At 34.5% G+C, this 24,734-nt stretch overlaps 1 protein-coding gene across 2 annotated transcripts in view; it reads right to left on the reverse strand.

Annotated features, from left to right (window-relative positions):
- The window catches only part of CSMD1 (CUB and Sushi multiple domains 1), a 1,065,169-nt gene that overhangs the window by 210,937 nt on the left and 829,498 nt on the right, over nucleotides 1-24,734 (reverse strand). For both annotated transcript variants that reach the window (XM_038133051.1, XM_038133050.1), the window contains exons 18-21: nucleotides 22,973-23,161; nucleotides 19,190-19,306; nucleotides 17,655-17,870; nucleotides 14,382-14,570 (exon numbers count right to left, since the gene is read on the reverse strand). In XM_038133051.1, the coding sequence (XP_037988979.1) occupies nucleotides 14,382-14,570; nucleotides 17,655-17,870; nucleotides 19,190-19,306; nucleotides 22,973-23,161 (711 nt within the window). The remainder of the gene's footprint in view (nucleotides 1-14,381; nucleotides 14,571-17,654; nucleotides 17,871-19,189; nucleotides 19,307-22,972; nucleotides 23,162-24,734) is intronic.

Here is a 24,734-nt window from a genome sequence, read left to right on the forward strand (position 1 = left end):
CAATGGTCCCTTAGGCTCCATCAGTATCTTCTTATCTACCACCTTTAAAGAACTAGAAATACACACGTACAATGTTGAAGATAAAAAAATATGGAAGCAAAGAATTTTTTTCTTACTTAATGTTCATGCAATGTTTTACGGTTTGTTTCAGTGAGTGACTTTAAACCACTAAGACATATGCAATTATAGAGAAAGTGTACAATGAGCTTTACAAAATCTAGAACTTGACACATTTCATGATCCAATAGGTCTATGTTCCAAGGTTCAAAGCCATGGTAATTTTAGATCTGTGAACAAAAGTATTGACATATAAGGGATAATGAGAGTTACAAACTAAAGTCAAAATACTACTACTCTTCTAAAATATGCTACTCTCTGAAAGAAGCAGATGTATGCTAACATGAGCAATTATTTACTAAACTTTGATTACATGGCAAAGTTCTCTGAACTCAAGATGGCACTCATATACCTCCAACCCATGCTATAAAACCATATTCATGTTACCCCTTCTCAAATCCCTTGCAGATATCTGGCAGCTATTCAGTTTCATTAGGCCCCATCATTCTGCTCATTATCATGACAAAGGCTTGCTCATGTCATCTGGCCAGTCAAGTTTCCTATCTCATCTTGTGTCAGTCAGAAAATCACTAACACAGACCCCAGAAAGAGGCTCTCAAAGGAAGTTAAGCCCTTTGTAATTTCCCTTCCTCAATATATACAAAGCCTGTCACAGCTCAGGTTAAAGTTTTATAGATGTATTTTGCTAATCTTAGGATATCAAGTCAAGACCATGTTTAATTAGCTCCCCCAATGTCTTGGCCTGGAGATTTAGGTAACTTTTTTTCAAAGAAATGTTTTCTTCATCCATAGAAAAATTCCTTTTTTCTCCAGATTGTTGGAGCTTCCTAGTGTGCTAATAACTGAAATATCTATGATTTGTGACCAATGCCCAGATATACAGCAGACCTTATGCCTCAGGGACTTCAATTGGCCATTTTTCTAACTGCTCCTGGACACTGCGGTCCGGAACTGCACGGTCTCACTTCCCCTAATAATGAACTAGAAACTCAATGAAATGCAATACTGAGTCTGGCCTTGGCAGCAGGAAAAGCTTAAGCAGTCAAAGGCATGTCTGCCCTTCAAGGCCTTAATATTTTACGGAGTGGTATGGGAAAAGTCATGTTTTCTCTTTAAGAATATTTACACTAGCTGATACTGCTGCTACTTTTTTATATCGTAATTAACACATGCAGCCAGGATGTGTGATACCTAAATTCAATTCACTTTGCCTCTGGGGATTTAAACATGCATCTCCTATGACTTCTGCCTCACACAGAGAGATTCGAAAATCAGTCACAAAGCGAACAAACGTTGACTAATCTCTTTAGCACAGTGGGTAGGGCATTAAATAAAGGAGAAGGAATAAGTCTTCGAAGAAACTCATACATTAAACAGTTCAGGAAAAAAAAATCTGAAGTAACTCATGAATCAATATTCACTTGTTCTGTGAACACAGAACTACTAGACTGGAAAAATATATTCATGTTCACTTCCATTTCTTCACCTCCAATCTTTAATTCCTAATGCAAAATGAAACAAGAGCCTTTGGCCACACTGACAAGATGATTTTCCTAGCAAGATACACTTTAAAATTATTTTATAGATACAAAGCAAATGAAGCCACATCTCTTATATTCTTGATAAGAGATTCGGCCGTGGCAGTTTTGTGTAAAGAGGGGATATGGTTTGTCCACCTGTGGTAACTGAAAACTAAAGCACTAACTAAAGCCAACCTTGAGATATGTAATGCAACATTACCTATCTAGCACATGTTTTCTATGAGTAACTACTGACTTTATTATTTCAAACAGAAAAATGCTATCATATTATCTTGAAAGAGCTCTTTAGTTCTTGATTGCAGAGGGCACTTGCTTATTTCAATACTTTCCAGACACTTGCTCAGCTCCCGAAAACTGTTTTCATCTTGACAACATGAACTGCCTCCCCAGCCCACAAAGATGAAAAAGATTTCTCACACCCCTACATGAGAAAAAAAAAAATCTTGTTTGTGATTGTAATTTCATTTATTAACTACAATTCACTGAATATTACCAATATGCATCCTTTCTTCAATAAAAATCAACTATATCTGTTTAGTATCTACAAGTCTTAAACTATGCAAACATTGAAGGTATGGAATTTGCAAGGAGAAATAATCTTTACTGATCTTAAAGTAATTACTGTTGATATTCTGCCTCCATGTTTTGACCCACAACTTTGTGTTGGAAGTACCAGGGTGAATTTAGGTGAACAGGTAAGCTACAGCATACTCATTGAACATGATCTATGTAAATAGTATTTTCAGGCCCAACTCCTCAAGCTATAGCCTTTAAAGAAAATGAATATATTTTACAATGCTCTCAGTGTGGTTATGTGATATGCATAGATTAGTATAATGGAGGTACAACTAAAGAACTTAAAATCTGCATACGATATAATACCTGAAAATTGCTATAAAAAGATGTAGCACTGAAATACATATTATGATGTAACAGATATCCCTTCTCTATGTTGCATGTCTCCCATTCCTTTGTTTCTGTATCAATCTATTTCACTTTTCAAGATACAAAATACATTGATTCAAAGTTTTAGGTTTTTTACTATCAATATGGTCAATAACACCTAAACCCACTCTCTAGATTAAGCAATTAAGATCCAGTTCTCACTTCATTTATTTCAATTTAATAATGTATTTCACGCATGTTAAATATATCCTGTGACCAAAAAGAAATGTAATCCAAAATATTTTTCAGCAGAGAATATGTAAAAAGTATTTAAAAAAAAAAAAAAAAAGAAAAAGAAAAAAAATTGAAAAAAAACCCCACCAGTGAGCCAGAAAACCATGAAAGCAAAATAAATACTCATATTGACTGTTTTCTCCTCTAAAGATTTTAGAGAAGGAACTACATGCTTTAATTTCACTACAGTTTCCAAGTTGTCTGTTATAACCTTGGTAAGAAGTGCAGCAGACTGAAAAATGCTGCTTTTTCAAACTGTTCTTTAATTCCCTTTCAGAGAGAGTAATCTGTCTGGAACAGATACTTGACCCCATTCTTTGTTCTTTTGCTTAATGAAGTCACAAAATTCTATCTAAATAAGTAACTTTTTTCTTTCTTTCATTGTCTCACTTGAATTGGATAAAAGGAAACTGCAGAGGGTAGATCTTTTGAAGATCATCAAACACTTCCTAAATATGAGCACAAACTATAAAACAAACAAAATTCAGGGATTTTTGAATTGCTTTGAAATACAGTTCATGTAAAATGTAACAATAACTTTGCTTAATGGAAAAGTTTACTTTTTTTTCCTTTCATACATCTTGCTAAAAGGTTTGACAGGATTTTAAGCAGATCTCCAAAGCAGAGATCAAATAAAAGTCGTATGTTGTCAGTTTAAAGGCTTCTCTGACACAAAGCACTCTACTGAGTGCAGAATACCTTTGTTGTATTTACAAAATTGTGCAGCAGCTCATGAAGTATGAGAAAAAGCTGAGCTCAGATGTTCTTTATATTTCTGTTTGACAATATTGTTATCCAGTAGGATAGTTATGCAACATTAATAAAGGAGCAAAGGGGATCACAGATAAAGCATCGTATGCTCTGCTTTCACATAATAGCAAAAACTTAAGGGTCCCCCCACACTCAGTGAGGGGTCTCTAATGCTGGGCATATGACTTCTGCAGAGCAGACACTATACATGACTGGACTCAAGCATGGATTCATTTACAAACTGTGATACAGAGCTAGGAGCTGAAACTTCCTGTTAACTGGAACACTGCATCAAACTGAGGTGCACATGGAGTTTCCACAGCCAGTCACTGCACAGTGTCTGAGTCTGTATTGTCAGTCAGTCAGGTGAAGCAGTCCTTCATCTCCAATTCTGCAGCCTGCCCTCCACATTGAGGGTGCAGCTATAACTTTGCATACTGGCAGGTGGCTGCAGCATTACCTGCACTCTGGTTTCACAAGTGCTGTTTTTCTCACCCGGCACTACTGAATTCCGAAACAAGTTATCCTGGGTTTCTCCTAAAAAGTGATTGCCATTGATTCTTAAATCACACTGTTCTCATCCCACTTCTCATTCTTTAGCCTTGTAATTTTAGTCTGTAACTCTACCCAAAGATCACATCATTCCAGATCTGGTAGTGTTTATCCTGGAACTTCATACTTGAATAGAACATTGTAGATAATGAGCAGTTAATAGTCATTTTAATGCACAATAAATATTACACAATAAAATATATGCACAAATATATTACATTAAATATTATTTAGTCTGCAGCACTCACATGTGATCTATTTGGTGTAAACAGTATCATAAGCTACCAGTGAGGATTTTGAGAAGGTCTGCATGAAAAATATAACTGTACCAGGGAGAAAGCAAGAAGATACTGTGTTTTTTTTTTCCCATTACAATTATCATTATTATTGTCACCACTACCTTTACTGGAGAGATTTTTTGTCCGAGGACTCTTTCCTTGCTATTACCAGTTGGTGCCTGAGGAGTGGCATTCCCTGTTTTTTCTCTCTCTTTTCTTCTCTTTGCTTCTCTAACATAGATTTCAAGTAAATTTAGGTCATTGGCTGTGGACTGCACTACTATAGCATGGTCATGTCAGCCTCTCTTAATATTCTTGAAGCAACACCTGTATGATAGTGGTGAGGTTAGAATGCCTCAGTGAAAACCCTACTGAAATTCTTTATTGAAAACAAACCTCTTATTCTGTATTTTTGTACCATTCAAATGCACAGAACAATGGAGCAGGAAAGGAAGGCCTAAACAGCGGGCAAATCTTTTCTGTGGTTTGCTTAATTAGTTCTCAATCCATTTGCCACTGAAAAAAGGCAATAGTCACATTCTCAAAACAAACCCTATATTTGTTTTGTTAATTTGCCTCAGGGGATTATTGGCCCAAACCACTGTATGGGCATTTTTTTGTATTTAAATTATTTTGAGATTTTGGTCAATTCTTTTCTAGTATCATCTGATAATAATCTTTAGACATAACATCCCAACATTATTTGTCTTAGCAGGAAACAACACATAGCAGACATAACCTTAAACCATAGAAAGAAGGCAAAAGGGTTACTTGAGGTAGTCTTTATTCCTTCTAACAATAGGTGACTAATACTTCATACCAGGCCTCAGGTAAAGGTAATTTAGGTCTCATAAAAGACACTCCAACTAAAATCTGTAGTTATTTCTGAATATTAAAGTTTCAGTTTTCAGATAGAGAAAACTCAAAGCTGTTATTATTATATGGCAAATATAATATTTAAAAGATTTTATTTTATATTTTTTAAAAGATTTAGACAGAGTAAAACTCCAAGACTAACTCAAGCCAATCTTCAATATTCAGTCAAAAACTGAAAGTAAAATGCGGGGTTAAATAATGCAACCTTTTGACTGAATTTTAAAAAGTACAGTTTTTTAAGAGAAAGAAAAGAGAAATTATCAAAACCGTCAAATAACTATGAAATACATTGTATAAAACAGAAAACAGTCTATAGACATAACATAGCATTTAAATAAAGAATTCTGAAATACAGTGGATCCTGAATGCATGAACATCCTTATTTCTTACTGAAGATTCAGAGACTCAGCTACTGATGTTATACAAGATTCCCTGTTCATGAGCAGCTCTTAAATGAGAGCTCTCTCTGCCTAAACTCTAGCTAAAAATGAACAGCAATTTTCAGACTTACTTTGACTTCTTAAAGGTGAACTCAAATCCAGATTTTATGCTACAGAGACTTTAAAGAAAACAATGAATATCAGATCTCAGTGGTCTCACAGAAATCACCAATGCTATTCACACTAACAGGGTTTCCACTTGTTTCAATCTCACTGGAAATTAACTCAATGCTACAACATGACAGAGTATATTAATTACAATTGATGACTTTGCAATGAATAGTGACTAAACTATTAAAAAGAAACAGCTTATTAAATGGTGTCAGCATTTTATTGTAGCACCCTACCAATTATTCAAGGAGTATTTAATGTAACAACTAAATATGATAAATTAATGTGATATTAATGTGAATACCAGTGAGCAATACTTCAGTGAAGATTTTACTCAAATACTATTAAAAGTCAAGTGCCATATAAAATTTAATAAAGGAGCAACGCCACTTAAATTCAAAATGAAAATATATAGGAGTGCTTTCTATTCAGCTTTAGCATTTAGGTTTTTTACAGCTTGATTTAGGAATTCTGTACAGTTGCAATGTCTCATCGGGGATAGGAAATAATGCAGGTTAAAACTCAAACCAAATAAAAAAGAACCAGCAGTCAAAAATAGGATTTTATACTCTATCTATTTTGTACCATAATTATTCTTTTATATGTTGTGTTTGAACTCTGTTCAATCCTTATCATGAAAGGCTAGTTTGAACTGAATATAGTGTACACTGTGTAGTGTGTAGTGCACAAATGATATTTTCATTATGTGTCATATATAGGTAAAATTACACAGTTCCTTAAAGAGATAGTGAGCAGGGAAAGTATAGACAAGCAGACGGAATTGCAAATTAAATAATATAATTGTTGAGACAATCACATAAAGGAGACTTGAAGAACAAATTCAAATGTTTCTTCCCTCTTATGAGAGACTGGAATGTTAAAGGTTAATAACACAAACAATCATTGATTTTCAAAAGCAGCAGGTGTTTTGCTAAGGCCAGGTTTGCACCCCCCCCAAAGGAAGGGGACAAGAAGGAGGTGTTTTGGATGTGTGGTGGTGAAACCTCTGATCTGCAAAAGAGCAGCCCTGGTGCAGAGGGGATGAGGACCCATCACCAGACAATGACCACTAAAAACTGACCTTTGTTTAACAACAAGCTGGCCTTTGAGCCAGATAAGGGAAAAAGCAACTGGTTCAGATGTAGAACTTCATTTCCAGGGGAGTTATCTAGACATTCACACATAGGCCTTACAGTATTCATCCCTTCTGATAAGGTATGACTGGCTACACTATGCTGAGAAACATTAGAAAATGTCAGAAATGCCATAAACTATCAAAGACCCTCTGAACTTTTATGTTGTGGGGGCTTTCCCTACCCTCAGTGGATCAAGACCACAATCATCACTTTGAGCAACGGACATCTAAGTTGCAATAGTCTCTTTGCTGGATCCTTGTGCAGTGATAACTTTTTTTCTCCACTATCTACTTCTATTGTTTCTTTCTCTTTTTTATTTTCCTGATATATTTTCTTAAATGATGTTTTTTTATATTTCCATAGATTATAGCAACAGTGGCCACATACCTTCTTTCAATTGCAATCAAACTGCTATAAAATAAACCTGCCACACACCCCCACACACACATAGAGAGAGAGAGAGAGAGAGAGAGAGAGATAGTTATAATAGATAGATGTATGATGTATTCTGCTAAATCAGCATCGTTTCACTCTAGTCTTGAGAATTCTTATTGTTTCTCTCACACATCACCCAGAGTCAATCAAGATGCCTTCCCCTAAACCCACTGGCCGGACCAGAGCATTACATAATTGTAACATCACACAGGATCCCTTGGATGTGGTGGAGTGATCAGTGTGGTTCAAAGATATTTAGGGTTTTCTGGTGTGACCTGGACCTACTGAAAGGTTTTCTGTGGGAGAAAGTTAACCTCAGAGAGGGTTGTAAGGAGAAGGAAATTGACTCTCAGTGTGTCACTGAAGGGTACAACTACCAAGAGCAAGTCAAATGGTGACTGTCATTTTTTCTGAAATTATAATTTTTTTCTCCTCAGTATGACCTGGGTACATGAGACCTGCTGAAAGGTTTTCTGGTTTAACCTGGGCCTTTTGAAAGGATTTCCCTGGAAGAAAGCCAGACTGACTTTCAGAGAGGGTTGATGGGGAAAAAGACATTACAAATTAGAGACCTCTGCAGATAAGAGACAGATTTGAAAGGAATGACCACTCAAGAGGAATCAAATGTGGCTCCTCCCCTCGTGATGAAATTCAAGTCTTTTGAAAAGAGAAGGCACCTACATCTGAGCTCTGTACTTTGCAACTCACTGCAATGGGATATCCACTCCTGTTTTTACACCTTGCCTTCCATAATCAGTCAACAGTGTATCTTTGTCAAGTGGGAAGAATGAAATGTCTCTTATCATTCAGAATTTCATCAGTATTTCACAGGAAATAAAGGAATACCAAAACTAAAGGAATATCAAAACTAAAAGACTCGTTCCTTACCTTTTTAGAGGATTACTGCAAATGATAAAGTCACATTTCAAAAAGTACTAAGGAGGTAATTTCAGAGTACATCAGATGCATGCATTTGACACTGTGGTCCAAATTCCCGCCTCTGCCTCAGCCCCTACTTCTTGGCCACCTATCTCTGGAAATGTGCATACTTACAGGTATCTTGTTTTGTTAAACATTTCTGCTTTTGCACATACTCTACTCCTCACCAAGTCTGAGAAAATACAGGTAACCATATAAATATTTTTTTTTCCTTTATAGAAAGATTATTCAAGGACCTTCTCTTTGAATGCTATGTTTTGGCAGACTTCCATAGTTGACAGATGTGGGAAGTGAAGAATCTAAATTAGATCCATGTAAGCAGCTGATATTTACAGAACAAATTTTATGTACTACGTGCTAGTTTAAGCTAGGTAACAAGTGATTTAGATATGTTTTGAAAGGAAAGCATCCTCTTAATTTTATAGATCTTGTCAGAACACAGTAGGTGTTATTTCAATTATTTCTCCAGGAATCAATATATGCATCTTTCTTTCTTTCTTTCTTTCTTTCTTTCTTTCTTTCTTTCTTTCTTTCTTTCTTTCTTTCTTTCTTTCTTTCTTTCTTTCTTTCTTTCTTTCTTTCTTTCTTTCTTTCTTTCTTTCTTTCTTTCTTTCTTTCTTTCTTCCTTTCTTTCTTTCTTTCTTTCTTTCTTTCTTCCTTTCTTTCTTTCTTTCCTTTCCCCTCAGACTCAAAAGAATTGTGTGTAAGTTGAAACAACTTCTTTATATCCTTCCTCAAGGACAGAAAAGTTTCTCCTACCCCTGCAAAGGGAAGCTTTTTGCCATTTCCTATGACCTCTAATGAACTAAAGGTTCTTTTTTTCTTTTTTTTTTAACTTTTTTCATTTTGCTTTCAGGGTCTTTTGGTTCACCAGTTTGTTTGGTTTTTCAGGAATGCCACCCTTAACCTATGAGTCTTTCAATTAATTTTTTAATAGTAATAAAATTCCAAGATAGAGTATTAGAAAGCTCCTGAATAGTTTGACTTAAATCAAACTCTAAAGTCAGAAAAGTATGATTAAAAGCATAGTCTTGGTTTGTTAGATGAGATTTAGAACATCTGCTTTAGTAACAGATTTCCTGGAAATATGGAATGTGGATCCCGTTTAAAAGGTTAGTGATGACAATATGATAACATCGGAAATCTGATTTTGACAGTCTCGTTCCGGTGACATTAGTCTCAGAATCAGGGATTTCAACAGACTTAAATAAGAAGTTTTTCCACCTCATCTCTGGACACCACTATTCACCAAGATTCTGAGATTCACACAGCTTTGTGGATACGCAGAGGTGCGTGACTGCCTTGAAATTTTACTCTTGGATCTGTACTCTAGGGGGACTGCTCACTAAAAGCCGGAGTTTGTCCTCAGGAAAAAGTAGTCAGCTGTGACATGTAAATGAAACTATAATAGAACTGTGTAATTATAGGTAGAGGAAAAAAGAGTTATTGCTGGAAGGAAAAAGTGGTAAGAATATTCATCCATGCTGAGATAGTTTTGTCTTCACAGTTATGAGATAAGTAAAAAGGTATATATTTTTAAAGGTACAACATTTGCAATTATGGAAAGCAAAGGGCATAATGGGAATAAATTATAAGTGTAGAAGTAGTGTTAGCAATCCATCACAACCATAATTACTAACAAAATGCATGTTTTTGAATGATTTTCTGGAAAACACTGGAATACTAATTAAAGCAACAGTAAAAACAAAATAACAGATAATAGCACTGGATAAAATACAATCAAATGAAGAGGATGAAAGCTGCTTTCTTGTTGCAAATCTCAACTAGACTAAAGATAATCAGGAGAAACCAGTCTGTACTCCAGTAGCTTGTTTTTCACCTACACACACATTACAAACCCAGTAATTTTAAATGATAAGCAAATTATCCAGAAGTAGATCTGGAAAATTAAACCATCACATATTGTCACACACACCAATTACAGTAGGATACCAGATGATAAGGTTAACATCCTTACAGGTCACAAGTTATTTCAGAACAGGTAAAACCCAAATATTTACATCAATACTCTCAAGTCAAAATATATGGGCTAGTGACATTTCTTTTCAAGATATTATGCATGTTTATCTTCCAGTTAGCCATGTGTCAGTATTGCTAAAAAGATATTTTTCTCTTGATTATCTATAGATGTGCTCATTACTCAGTTCTGTGTATCATATAAAATAGAAAATTATCAGAGTTCCCCTTGATGTCACATTCCTCTCAGTTACGATGAATTTTGAGGAGAGGGATAAAAAAAGAACACTGTGAACGTATATTGAGACAACATATCTCAAAGAACAGCTATATACAGTTAGACAGACTTTTTTTTTCATTCAAATTACTGTCTATGTCCTTTATACTGTGAGAAACTGCAGAAAAGCCTAACTATAGCATATATGCTGCAGTGAGTCAACAGTTCAGTAAAAATCATCTGATAGTTCTCCCAAATGCAGTTACCATTTCTGGAAAGATGGGAAGCAGTACTCTTGTAAAAAGAGTAGAGTGTCTCATCTGCAGTTATCAGTTACTAGGACAATTGTCAGGGAAACCGACACTGTTATTTGAGTGCTTTGAGGAAGCTCTGAGAGGAAAAGAGATTTTTTTATGGATGACCCCACTACCTTCTTATAAACAATTTAAGAATGATAAACTCCTTGTGAGGAGATAGGCAGTCTCAGTGTTCCCACACTTGGTATGTAGAGGTGGAAGGACAGGATGTTCTTGAAAAGCCACATCATGTCACTGCAAACTGAAAATTCACTAGACAGAAATGAGATTTGCTTCTATAGGAAAAGCACCCCTTTAAAGAAGAAAAAAAGAAAAAAGTTTAGTCTTCTGAGATGGGGGAAATTTGACACCACCTGGGGTAATTATAGTACATGTTCTTTAAACAGTGCATAGAGAGTCAGCCTTAAGGGCCTGGATCTTCTTCATACTCTTTAACAGTAAAGCTCTTTTCCTCAAATAGTAGCAAGTAGGTGGCTGTGGGCACAAACTGCTTTCTAGTCAAGGGACAGATCCACCTGGAGGACACATTTAGAAATGAGGCAATGACTCAAAGGGAAACCCTAGCTAGTCTCTTCAAAACTCTGTGTCAGGTGGAATAGTATGCGAAAAACTTGAAGTGCGTAGCTGAGCTACACAAAATCATTCTAATTGAAAAGATTAAAGAGTGAATGGTTGACACAAGGAAATAAGATTTGCAAATCCACCTGTTTATGAATATGAATCTGATTTTCCAGGTAGACCTGGTGGTGTATTTTGTTGTGAAAAGGAGGGTTCTTGTTGCAGAAGAGGGTATGGTGCTTTATTCTGAGAGCCAAACAACTGCCAGGCAATCAGATAAAGAAATCCAGGGGAAGACCATCTACCTGCGCAGCATGGAGAGAAGGACACTGAAAGATATGATAATGTTGTTCATACAGGACTCAAAGTCTTAAATTAAGAATGGCAGCATCATGATGTTAGGCTAACTACACTTCCCAAGCTCTGCTTTTCCTTTACCTGGAAAATAACTCTTCAAAGGAGATGAAAGGGTAGAAATGCACAAATAGTTCTCTGATCAGGAAAAGTGCATAACATGTTTGAGATAACCCTAGAGGAAGGATTTGAAATTATTTACTTGGATGGAGAAGGGCAAGACTTTTGGAAACCCTGTTGGCTTGTTGGTTTTTTCAACAGCTGATCAAAGAGAATACAACTTTTGTGATAAAAATCAGAATATGCTTGTGTGAATGTTTAATTTATAAATTAAGTACAATTAAATTTGAAGGGCTTTCATCCTGAATCTGATTAAAAGAATAATGAAAGATTGTATTACCATATGTCATAGAAAGACTTGAAAATTCTTGTTGATGTGTACATATTGTATATGAGAATTTGGTCACTGTAGAAATGACAATTATGAAGTAATAATCAAGAGACTACTGAGCCCAGTAACGTACTTATGAATTAGTGCCACTGAATTGAGACTAGATTTAATTCCGAATGTAGATTCCAAATCCAGCATATTTCAGGACAAGCCGTTGCTTTTCACTCTTCTGAGAAAGAAGAAGTCTTTGTGTGAATTCCTTTTCATGGTAAGAGGATATCTTCACCCCTAATGTCTTAGGTGCCATGGCAACAAGAAAAGGAAGTTCTGTAACCCCTCTTAGTGTTAAGAAAAAAATCACTTATAGAAGAGCAGCTATGAAGGGCACTGAAAATGTCTTTCCCCCTCAGTTTCACGCAGCTGCCCAGCAAAGTTTCTTTGCATGTGTCTGAGTTGCATTACATATATCTTTACCTTGCTACACTACAAGAGATCAAATGAAGACATAGGTTGAATTAAAAGAGTTATTTAGATCATCTTATTTTAGGGAAGTGCCACTTGTCTTTGCATATTTTATAAAAGGTTTTACTAATCAGTTAGAAAGTGGGATCTCATACATGGATCTAGTGACAAAAGTGTCTCAGGGCCAGTCGACAAATTTGCTAAAAACTAAAGATAAGAACAAAAAGAAAATGTTGGGCTCTCTATAAATAAATTCCATTTCAATATGAATGGCAGACATATCACATATACACAAGATTAGATGTATATCACTAAATTATGCTTGGGAGAACATACAGGCAGGACATACGTATCTGTGTCTGGCACAGTAAATGGTTACATTAGTCCTATAAATTCACAGCTAATTCAATGGCTAATACTTCATTAAGCTAATTATTGATACTTTGATAATCTTTGCAACTTTTCAATGTATCATTTACTTTATGAGGATAGCCAAGTGAGCACTTTCAAGATATCAGGTATAAATCTCTTATTACTATAGATACTGTAGGAAAGGCATTTTAAAAGTTAACAAAATTTCCAAAAACATGCATCATATAGAATGTCTTTTTTTCTTCACACAAGACAACAATATTTCTGCAGATGGCTAAAATGTTATGATATCTAAAGTAAACTAAACATGTTTGAGTGGAACACAGAGAAACCCCTCAGAAAGAGAGAAACCCCAAACAAAACAAACAAATAAATGAACAAAAAAAAACCGAACAAAAAAAACCCCCAAAAAAACCCCAAGCAAATATCCCAGGGCTGAAAATAGACTGAGACTTAAATCTAGACTTTCCAAATAAATGGTAAACTCCATATTATTTTAGTTTCTCTCTCATCTGTAACGTCATTTTATCATGGGATAAATAACTCCATTTTAAAACAAAATTTGAGATACTTTGTTTTTCTATGTATCTTACATGCACATACAATATAGGTGACTTTTTCAAATAAAAATGATATATCTTTTTATAAGAAATATAGGAAAGAAGCTGAAGCTGATTTTCTCCCTTCATTAAATCAAATCTTATTTAAAACAACAAACCTCTTAAGGAAATCCCTTTAGATGTGTATAGAAGTATTTGACTTTTCAGAAGCATTATGTCAGTAGTAGCTGGTGAGATTCACTTGACATGGTGGAGATAAAACCATCTCAGAAATACAGCAACTGCACAAATTTCATAATATACAGTCCCAGAGCTTTTCCAAGAAAAGAACTGTTCACTCAATTTGAGTTCATAGTTACTGATGTTTAACAACCACACACTAATTTAAAAAAATAAAGTTTAAAAACACTGTGATGCAGTTCATAAACTGTAAATGTTCCAAAAGCTTAGAATTACAAGAATAAAAATACAATATGAAAAAAGACCCTTAAAACCAGCAGCAGAGCTCTAGAGTATTTTCACCTAAAAGTGCTAAACATCGTTACTCTACCCCAAAAGACAAAGTATGAAATTTATAACTTAACTGTGCCAAACATAAAGTTTAATAATTAATTTTACATTTTATCTCACATGAGATTTTGATCTTATTTGCTGACATAATTCTAATTATTCCTCTGTTTTTTTGTTCTCTATATAAAAGAGACATGCATAACTTATATCTTGCCCTGACTTTGCAGTTTTTACAGCTTGGGGATCAACTATTTCAACCCAAGCACTTTGTTCCCTGCCCAGTATTCTGACACATGCCATGTGCTATTAACGATTTGATGAATGAAATGAAAGCATGTGACCACCTACCCACACACCTTGGCAGAGGTGCACTCCATACACGCCGACCACCTCCCAGGCAGGTGAGCTTGTTAGCACCTTCCAGGCGATATCCAGGGAAACAGGAAAAGATCAAGGAATCTCCAACACCAAAATGAAAACCAATTCGCCTACTGAAGGCAGGAACACCAGGATCATCACATGGCTCCAGATCATATTCTGCAGACAATAAAACATGTTACTATCTGGACAAGTTGTCCACATGGAAAAAAGCAAACTTACTAAATTTTTTGCATTGTGTGAGCATGGAACAGCTGGAAAACATTTATTTTAGAGCTGTGTTCTCTTCTAAAACCCAACACTGTTTCTATAAGTCTATTATGCCTATAGAGTAATTATGTATTTAATGTGTTCTACCCATACTACATCTATTTTTTTAATTTCAAGAGCTGTAATCAACTTGTACTGTAAGTGGTTTACTATAATTTTGTTTAATTACTTCCTTTGTGTATAATTCTAGTTTCTTTTCATCTGAACTTCTAAACAGCTTTAGAAGTGAGCCTTTCAATTGAAAGAAATCATTATGTGATGAAGAAAATCTAATTAAAAAACAAACAAAAGTTAGGTGAATGAAAGACATATGAACACATTTTCAAAAACTCTGCTTTTATGACTACACATCAGGAACAATTCAGCAGGAATTCAGGAGTCAGAATAGACTAATGGGGAAAAAATCAGGGCTCTTACATAGGAAGCAAATCAAAATCAGAAAATATATGAGCCACCCATTTCCCCATCTTCAAAGAATAGGCTGTGGAAGTGTCACTTTTTGTTTATCCTGTTTTTCCATATATTTTTTCTCCTTAGATATCCCCTACCAACTACTTTGAGAAAAAATGTTGAAAGAAAACAACTTAATATTTAGTGGAAAAAGGTTTGATTTCATATTCTTCAGAATATGATCCAAAAGACCCAAGAGATCCCTTCTGGCAACAGATAAGAAAAAATGTTTTCTAGAACATTAACCTTGGAGGTCAGTGGAAAGTAGGGTGAAATCTTATTTAGAATAAAAGATTCCATTTAGTCAGGGAAGAAACGAAACCAAAGTTTCTGAGTGAATCTTTAAACAGCTGATATGCGGAATAAAAGGAATAAATAAATTCTTCCTTTTAGTAACTGTCTTGTAGGAAAGTTCTGAATATTAGAGGCAATCTTTAAACTAGATCAGTTTCTGCTGGCAAATGTTGTAAGTTTAGAAAACATTTGATCTACTACTTCTGCTCAGTACTGTGGGGCCTAAGCTAGACATGGAGATACCCTGTAGTATACCTTTAGGCACATGATAATTTTTATGATAAATTTCTATGGTTGATGACATTCAAAACAGATGTTCTCACAAAACACTTTTTACTAAGAAGAAATATATTCTGGTTGTGTGAAAGTACAAAAACAGAATCATCTATTTGTTTCATAAAGTAATGTACCTCATAATATTTCTCAAAATGTGTATTTAATATAAATGATGGCATATGCCGTCTCCGTATGTTGTAGCAGTAGTCAATAGGACATAAACCTTCAATCGTGTTCCAAAAGTTCTGTGATCCATATCTTTTGTTACTGCACAGTTTTTCCCCTTGCATCCCCAATATTTTGTGTGTTTTTCTAGAACTTGGCTAGTGCTCTACTCTTTTGATTTAGTGATAAAAAACTATCAGTGAAATAATAAATATTTGTATTTACATTTCAAACTTGCAAAATGGCTGACCTTTGCTTTGCTGAGTCCAAAATCTCCAGAATGAATTTATTTTGGCATTTAATAGCTCTATTGCTCTAATCAGTGAGGTAGTTTTTTCCTTTTTTAAATAAGCAAGCTAAATGAGATACATTACTCATAAATATCATGGCCATCTGTAACCATTGCCAATTCTCAACAAAACTTATTGGCTTTCAGTTCTTGAAAAATGAATGTAGGAGAGTTGGAGGAGAGTTCCTTATGTACTCCTTCCATAAAATATACATGTGCATGTGCATTTCAACTAGCACTAGATTCATTCACAGGTGTCATGAGACAAGGGGAAAGCTTCAGAAAAACCCTGCCTTAGCCTCAGAACTTGGCAGCATCTTAAATTTAAGGACGTACTCTGGTCCACAAGTTCTAATGATCGTAAATCAGGTATGTTTATAAAAATAATTCTTTATTAAACAGACAGAGATAACAGACCAAAGATCCTAATCAGAATTACTACACAGTATGAAACTAGTAGATTACAGCCTAGCATAAAACAGTGCACTACTTCAAGGTACCTATAATTAAAGCTAGCAACAGTACTGTAATTTACCACCAAAATGACAATAATGTACACAGATTTCTTCACTTAACCCTTGAGAGGTAACTGTAAAATAGGCATCCCTACTCAAGGGAGGAACTTCACACATTTCCAGGATCATGAACCAAGGATTTCTGCTTTGTGAAAGTTCGGTGTGGCTTTCCTAGTTTGTAAGTGAGGTGTCTGTCAATAAGAAATCCAGCTTACCTTCCAGATCTTACTTTAAAAGTAAGATGTTTATTGGCAGCTGGAAGATGCCAGAGCACTGGCCATTTTGGCTATGGTGCCAAAATAACTCACTACAAGACAGCTCATCCTGTTTATCTGACCAGCTAAAAAATAATAGATGAGCTCCTGATGGGAGGTGAGATGCCCTGCTACATCTGTAATTCTACTTCTGAGTAATGGAGATAGGCAAAGAAAATTATTGAGAAATGTATATTAGATGTCATCTAGCTTTAGAAGACTGTAAATAAGAACTGTTTCCCTTATCTTAAAGAGATAACTTTTAGAAATAAATCAATAAGTGTTTTATTTCATCTTTATATACACATTTTCTGTTTCAAAATCAGTCTTCACTTTAGAGTCCTTTGTGAATCTGAGTCAGCATACCACTGCTTTTTTAAAGTTTCTATACTTTAGAACAAGTTAGTTCATTTCTTCTGAACAAGTAATTTGTATCTTTTTAATTTTTTCTTCTTAATTTTCTTCCAAACTTTTTTTTCAACAATTTTAATACTTCTGTGAGAACAGGGAAAACTTAAAACAGTCAAATTACCAACATCCTTCTTAATTCTCTTGCTCACCTTTTTAAACCTTAACCAGTTTTTTTATGATAGAGACTATACAATTTTGATTGTTTGTTTTGTTTGTTTGTTTGTTTTTACCTAATGGGGTTTCATAGTATTTCTGTTATCTGAAAGTGAAATATCATTTGGAACAATTTCAGGATATTTAGCAGAATGGAATACATTACCTGAAAATGTTATGTTGAAACCTTCATAAGAAATTGAAAAATCAGATATAAATCGAAGCTGTGCAGTAAAATTTCCAAAGAGGCCGGCTTTAATTGTAGGGGGCAAGACCGAGCCAGTTAATCTGGCTACTGGTTCTGTGAAGCTCCCATCTTCAGTGATGAGCAAATAGTCATGAGAGCTCTCAAGGTGAAAAGTATGAAAAACCAGCTGTACACCTTTAAAAGAATTAAAAAGGGAGGAAAGAAAAGCATTTAATAGCAAGTTTTTCTATTCCTTCATATGTAGGTGACACAGAAAGCAATTTTTATGTTACATGGAAACATTTTGAGAAAAAGTTAGAATCAAACCCTGAAATTCTGAAAATAAAGTTTGCAGAAAGCACATGAGCTCAACTGAATAATATGTGCAATATGGATGCTTGTTTAGCTCACTTTAAATCAATAGTTCCTACAAGAGAATGGATGGCCTTCAGTGTTATTTTTATACAGCCCTCCAAAAATTCAAATTTGTATTATTTAGGTGCTATTCAAGTTCCTGTTTCCTGTTCTCTTTTACTTATAATATCTACCTTGATTTCATCGTTACCTAGGGGATGTACATTAATACTTGGAAATTTTGTATTTGTGTTTAATTTTCACTTTTCCTCCAACACAATTCTGGCTTTTAATTCTAAGCTTCAGGGAAGTTTCCAAATACAAAGACAAAGCATTCAGAAATTTTATGTCCAGTCTTACATAAACACAGATTCCTATTTTCTGGAACTGATAATTTACCTGACATAATGACTGTTTTTTCATTTGCCAACTTCCAATCCAATAATGAATTAAATTTTGACTTACAGTTCAGTTTTCAAATACAATAAATTTTCAAATACAATAAATATGATAAATTTAAAAATTTACTGTGGGGAACAACATTCTTCTTAGCACATATACTCATATATTTTACATTTAAAATGTTTTATGAGTTTTGAACCAAAAAAAACCCCAAAACAGTCTTTAAGAAGATTTTAAAAAGTAGAAACTTCCCATATACTTCTCAGGAAATTTTTTTATTCAGATATTACTCTACTGTATATGTAATATAAAGATATATATAAGATTTTGCTTGAATGTTTTAAGTCTGAAATCTTAGGTCACCAATACTCAGATCCAATCTGTTCCTTCATGCTCAATAATAGCAAAGAGCCATCAACAAGGTTCTGGCATCTTGGACTGAAAGAAATTTAGAGCTATTTAACAATAGCTATTATTTTCCCATATTTTACCTCATCCACTCTTTTCCATTCTTCTGAGACTAAAACACATGGCCTCTGGAAACTTTAAAAAGAAATCTTCCTTTGAAAAATAAACACAAACTGGAAATCCTACTTTTGAAGATATTTATTTTGGGAAGTTAAACTTCTTCCTCAAAGGAATGGCAGAAAGTATTGGTTTAATTCATAGAGGACATTTCCTTTTTTAGCTATGCGTGTCCAATTTTTTTTTTTTTCCACACAGACATTATATATATGCAAAACATATTAGATACTTACCCTTGCCATGGGACACTTCAATAGTCCAAGTGCAGTTTAAAGAGTTTGGGTAAAAATCAGGAAAACCTGGAGAAAGAACAGTTCCACTCTTCCCATGAATATATCCACCACATAAAGCTTAAGAAGAGGAAAAAAAAAATCATACAAAAAGCCTTTCTTGTAAAAGGGTTTGAGAGAGAGAAAGAAAGAGAGAGAGAGTTCATTTTTTACCTACACTTAAAATTAAAAATAGAGGAAAGGATTAAAATAAGAAGTTAATTAGTCCAAAGCCGCAATATTCATTTCAACAATAATTTGTTTTTTTCTAAATTAGTCCTTGAAAAGAAGTTTATTTTTCATTTACAGCCTCTCTTGTTAGTTATCAGAACACACACAAAATTATTGCAAGTTTTAATTCCTATTGCAGTACTATGTAAGAAATAAGGGGATTTTTTGTGAAGTAACACAAAAAATATCTGCTGCTACTTTTCCTTCACTAAGTATTTTGAAAGGCATACATTCAACTGCATTTTTAACAAACAAAAATACTTTAGTAAAAAGAACATTTTTTTTAAGTTAGTAAAAGTTTGATGATTACTGCAACACTCAGGGGAAAAAAGAAGTGTAATTTCATCTTTTCCAAAGATTTAGATTGTCCCATCATAAGTAATTTATTTGGAATTGAATATTTTGGAAGACATGAGAACTATGCTAGAAAACATTTTATGCATACTAGAAGTTGCTAAACTAGGCTGTTCAAATTTGCATAGCAAATTAATTAATGTTTAAGATTTGCATGCTGAATTGCTCACAGATCTTATAAATACAGCATGACTGTGCTTTTCACTCATCTCTTGCTGTCCAGTTTTTATGGTGTTGTTTTTTTAAATTTTAATATACTAAATATTTAAACAATAAAGCAACAAAACATTAAGATGCTTTTAGTCTTCTTCCTCACATAGAGTGATACACTTTGCCATTAACTAGATGGAAAATATACATGAAAAAAATATTCAATAAACTTGCAGTACCTTTATGTAGATATATATATATATATATATATATATACTTGGTTTATAGCTTAGGTTCCTTTTCTTTCATTTCTTATTAGACTAAGGTTTTTGTTAAAGTTTTTAATGTTTTTTGAATTTATGTAACTTTTATATATTTATAAGTAAGTAAAAGAAAAGGAAACACTTCCAGCCTGGTTTTACCTGAATGTAGTTATTTCTGCATGCAAATATGAATTAAAACACATTTTGACTAAACCCACAGTAAATATATGGTTGATAACAATACTTAATAAATAAAAACAATGTTACAGACATCAGGTTTACAGTGCCATAAATGAACAATAATACATTCATTCTAAAATCCTTATTTAGTCTGTAAACACCACAGAAGGAAGAAAGATATTTGGCTGCGCAACATTACTTAAAGCAGATATGACATATTTCAAAAACCATTTATGTATTTTAAACAAAATTAAAATATGGAATTGATATGCTTTAATTTTGCTCTCACTCAAAAATTATTTTCATATTCCACCTTGGCATTACCATATTTTGAGAACGACACATTACTTAGAGGGAACTTTAACCACCTTGCATTTGTATGCAGGTTTATTTGTTCTTTGTTGGCATGAAACAAAGCAACGTGCTTTTTCCCTTAGGCATTTATTCTGCTGAATTAATTTCTGAAGTTAAAATTTTGAGAACATCAGTACTCGAGAGATGAGTGCATTTCCACCTCAGTTAAATCTGTCACAATCCAAAAATCTGGGTCACAACTTGTTGAGCCTCAAAAGGCAAATACAGTAACAGAATGATTACCTAATAGAGTGTGAGTTCTATGCCATGTTAGACTAGTTAATACACTGGAGTTTAATCTGTGAGGAAAAGAAGAGACCAAATGTATGTTGAACCCTTATGTGTTGCCTAGAGAACATACTCCAGAAAGACTTGACATTTTCTTGACATACACTAACATGAAAGTGGGTGAAGGACTTGGGAAAAAAAAATCTCTCTCAATGAGCGAAAATTAACTAGCTCTTCCTGAAGTTCAACATTCATGTGCAAACAAAATAGGTAAATATTGATATTTTAACTCAAAAACACATGCACATATTTTATTAAAATTAAGTAGAAAAAAGAAAATAATAATAATCAAACTTAAGATTTCTTGCATTTCTCAAGATATCATGGCAAAGAAAACAAGGAGAGAAACCATTAAAAACTGTGAAAAATTTTTAAAATACTTTGCGTCTGTTCTTGTAAAGGAGGAATGGGTTGTGGTGATTACAAGGTGAGTGAGTTTGAATGCTAGATTAGCTAACTTCTATAATAATTTTTTTTTGGTGGTTTAGATGTTTTGAGCATGGGGCTGTAGTGAGAGTTAGAAGGAGAAGACTAGTGCTCACATTTAACAAAACAGTATAAAAGAGAGTGAGAAACTGAAATGCTTTGCTGAATCTAAGTTTCTCCTCTGAAAGTCCACTGTAATCAATGAAAACCTTGGACCTGAAAAGCAAGTTAGAAATACATTAATGTAAGTAATTCACTAAAGCAAGAGCCTTTCTTTGCTATTGTTCTGTGGTTTCTATAAGATGGATTTTGTAGCAACTGTACAAGGATTCCATGAAGAAATTAGATTGATTCAGTGGTTCACAGAAGCAGAACTTATCAAAAAAATCCAATTACAAAAAAGAACACAGAAATATTTGGGAATACAGTTGTGCTGGTGTAGAGTTATTTTTCTTCTCAGTATGCAGCTGTGTTTTGGATTTGTGCTGAGCACAGGGCTGATAATCTAGAGATGTTTTTGTTATTGCTGAGCAGGGTTTACACAGAGCTAAGACTTTTTCTGCTTTTCATATGTCATACTGGTGAGGAAGTTGGGGGTGAGTGGGAGATTAGGAAGAGACACAGCAGGAACAGGTGACTGCAGCTAATCCAAAGAATATCCCACACCATATGGCATCAGGCTCAGTATATAAAGTGGGGAGAAAAAGGGAAAACTGAAAAGTTCAGACTGATGATATTTGTCATCTGCTTTTCTGGAGATGGCTGAACACCTGCTGTTCTTGGGAAACAGTGAATAAATTCCTTGGTTTGCTTTGCTTGTCTGCACAGATTTTGCTCTTATTAAACTGTCTTTATCTCAACTCAGGAGTATTATCACTTTTATCCTTCTCATTCTTTCCCTGATCATGCTGGTGAGAGTGAGCAAGCGGCTGTGTGAGGCTTGGTTGGGGGCTGTGGTTAAACCATGAAGTAATTCAGCATTTTAAAAAATGTTTCATGAAAACTCTATATAGTTTCATACTTCATATCCACCAAAACAATTATTAAATTAACCAAAGTTTCTAAACAAAAATATGTTAAGAAAATGAAATTCATTGGTTGATCATGGTCTATCTGCTTTAGTATTGAGCGTCCTAAATTTTAAACAATAATTTTGGTATGCAGTATTTAGAGTTTAAAATATAAATTAATTTTATTTGTTTTGTGTTGAAAGTATTAGTTGTATGGCACCATTTTGATTCACAGCTGAACAATGGCACCCTCCGACAATCTGAATTTTTCTATTTGTGAATATGTGCCCGTTTTTTTTCAGTACTTCACTGAAAACTGATATAGAGATGTAAAGCATTGCTTTTAATAACAATAAAATAATTTTTTAAAAGTGTGGATCTTGTGGCAATTGAAGGGAGGTAGTAGCAACGACAAGCTTAGTTAGTTCTGCAAAATAGTAGATTAACTTTTGTGGACTTTAAACCTGCCATCTGAAGAACTTGACACTTACCATCACAGCTGGGTAATGCATGATTCCACTGATGGTTTCTTTCACATATGAGAGGTTCTTCATCACTCAGTGTATATCCTGGATCACAGCTGAAGGTTACTGTGGAGCGGATATTAAAGTTGTTACCATGGCGATGGCCATTCACAGGAATTCCTGGGTCAAGGCAAGAATCTGATTCCAGAGTAACACCTGAAACACACAGATTTAATTTTGGTTTTTTCACCTTTTTTCAGATAGTAAACAGAAGAAAATGACCCAAACAAAACACAAAGCGAGGAAGACAGAAGAAAGAAAGAGCCTCCAAAAGATCCTAGTTAGCATTGTCTGAGAACCAATATGGGATATATAACCCTTTCTCTAGGTGTTGTCTGACTCAAAGAACCGTTTTCCAATTTTAAGTTTTACAGAATAGAAAAGTCCAAATGAAATAGAAAAAGACTTGAGCTTTAAGGTTATATTTTGTCAATCAATTAAAACCACCAAAACAATAAAACTACTGGACATCTGAAACTATAGGAAGATACTGCAGTTCAAAGTATGAATAAGGATTTTGCAAGTATCAAACTCATATTTGATTATTTCACTATTCAGTTTCTGATACTGCATGACAACTCAATTTTCTTCTGCATAGTTATGATCATTTGGTACAACAAGAAGCAGTGTCAAAAAACTGCAGTTGAAGAGCTCACAAATTACTGAATTCTTACAGATATTTTCCTGTCCTTGAAAAAAAAAAAAAGAAAGACAAATAATATAGCTTTCACAATTGCATAACTCTTATCTGACAGAAAGAGTCTCTGGTAATTATGTCTTCTGGAGAGATTAAATTGTTTTTGGCAAATAAACCTGGAGCTATGCACTGAAAAAAAAAACTCCCTGAAATTATCAAATGGAGGCTCATTACTGAACATTATACGTTGTGCTTCTAGTGATAGCAAATGATTGTGGAATTTAATAATATAATGAACAATAATGCGGACACATGAGGGAAACAGAGACTCACTATTGGGATGACAGAAATTTCTTTTATTTTCTGTAACTATGTTTGGTGAATTGACCTTGTCTGGCTGCCAGTCCCCCACTCAGCTGCTCTCTCATTATCCCCTTTAACAGTTACAGGAGGAGAGAACAAGGTAGAAAAACAACATGAAGAAATTCAAGGGCTGAGACAAAGACAAGAAGATCACTTAATAATTACCATCACAGTCAAACCAGACTCAATTTGAGAAGAAATGATGTAATTTATTGCAAATTAAAAATAGTCTAGGATGGTGAGAAACAAAATCAAAAAGTAAAATACCCCATCACCCTCACTCCTGTATTAGGCTTGCATGGAAAAGTCTTAGCTAGCAGACAGGGGTGGCTACAAGAGTGGCTCCTGTGAGAAGCTGCCATAAACTTCCCACATGTCCGACAGAACCAATGCCATCTGGCATCAGGATGGGCCTGCTGCTGGGAAAACTGAACACCTATAGAGATGGTGGTAGCGCCTCTGGGATAATGGACACAGGACATAAGAAGGACACAAAAAGCTGCTGCAGAAAAACAGCAGCCATAAAGAAGTGAGGGAATGTGAGAACAAGAATTCTGAGACACTAAGGTCAATGAAGAAGAAGAAGGAGGAGGTGTTCAAGGTTTGGAAGGCCCTGCAACCCATGCTGGAGACCACAGTGAAGCAGCTGTCCTACTGTGGCCCATGAAGGTTCACAGCAGATCAGAGATCCACCTGCAGTCTGTGCAGAACTCCACTCTGGAGTAGATG

The sequence above is a fragment of the Motacilla alba genome, chromosome 3 (genome assembly GCF_015832195.1).
Source record: "Motacilla alba alba isolate MOTALB_02 chromosome 3, Motacilla_alba_V1.0_pri, whole genome shotgun sequence".
Classification (NCBI taxonomy): domain Eukaryota; kingdom Metazoa; phylum Chordata; class Aves; order Passeriformes; family Motacillidae; genus Motacilla; species Motacilla alba.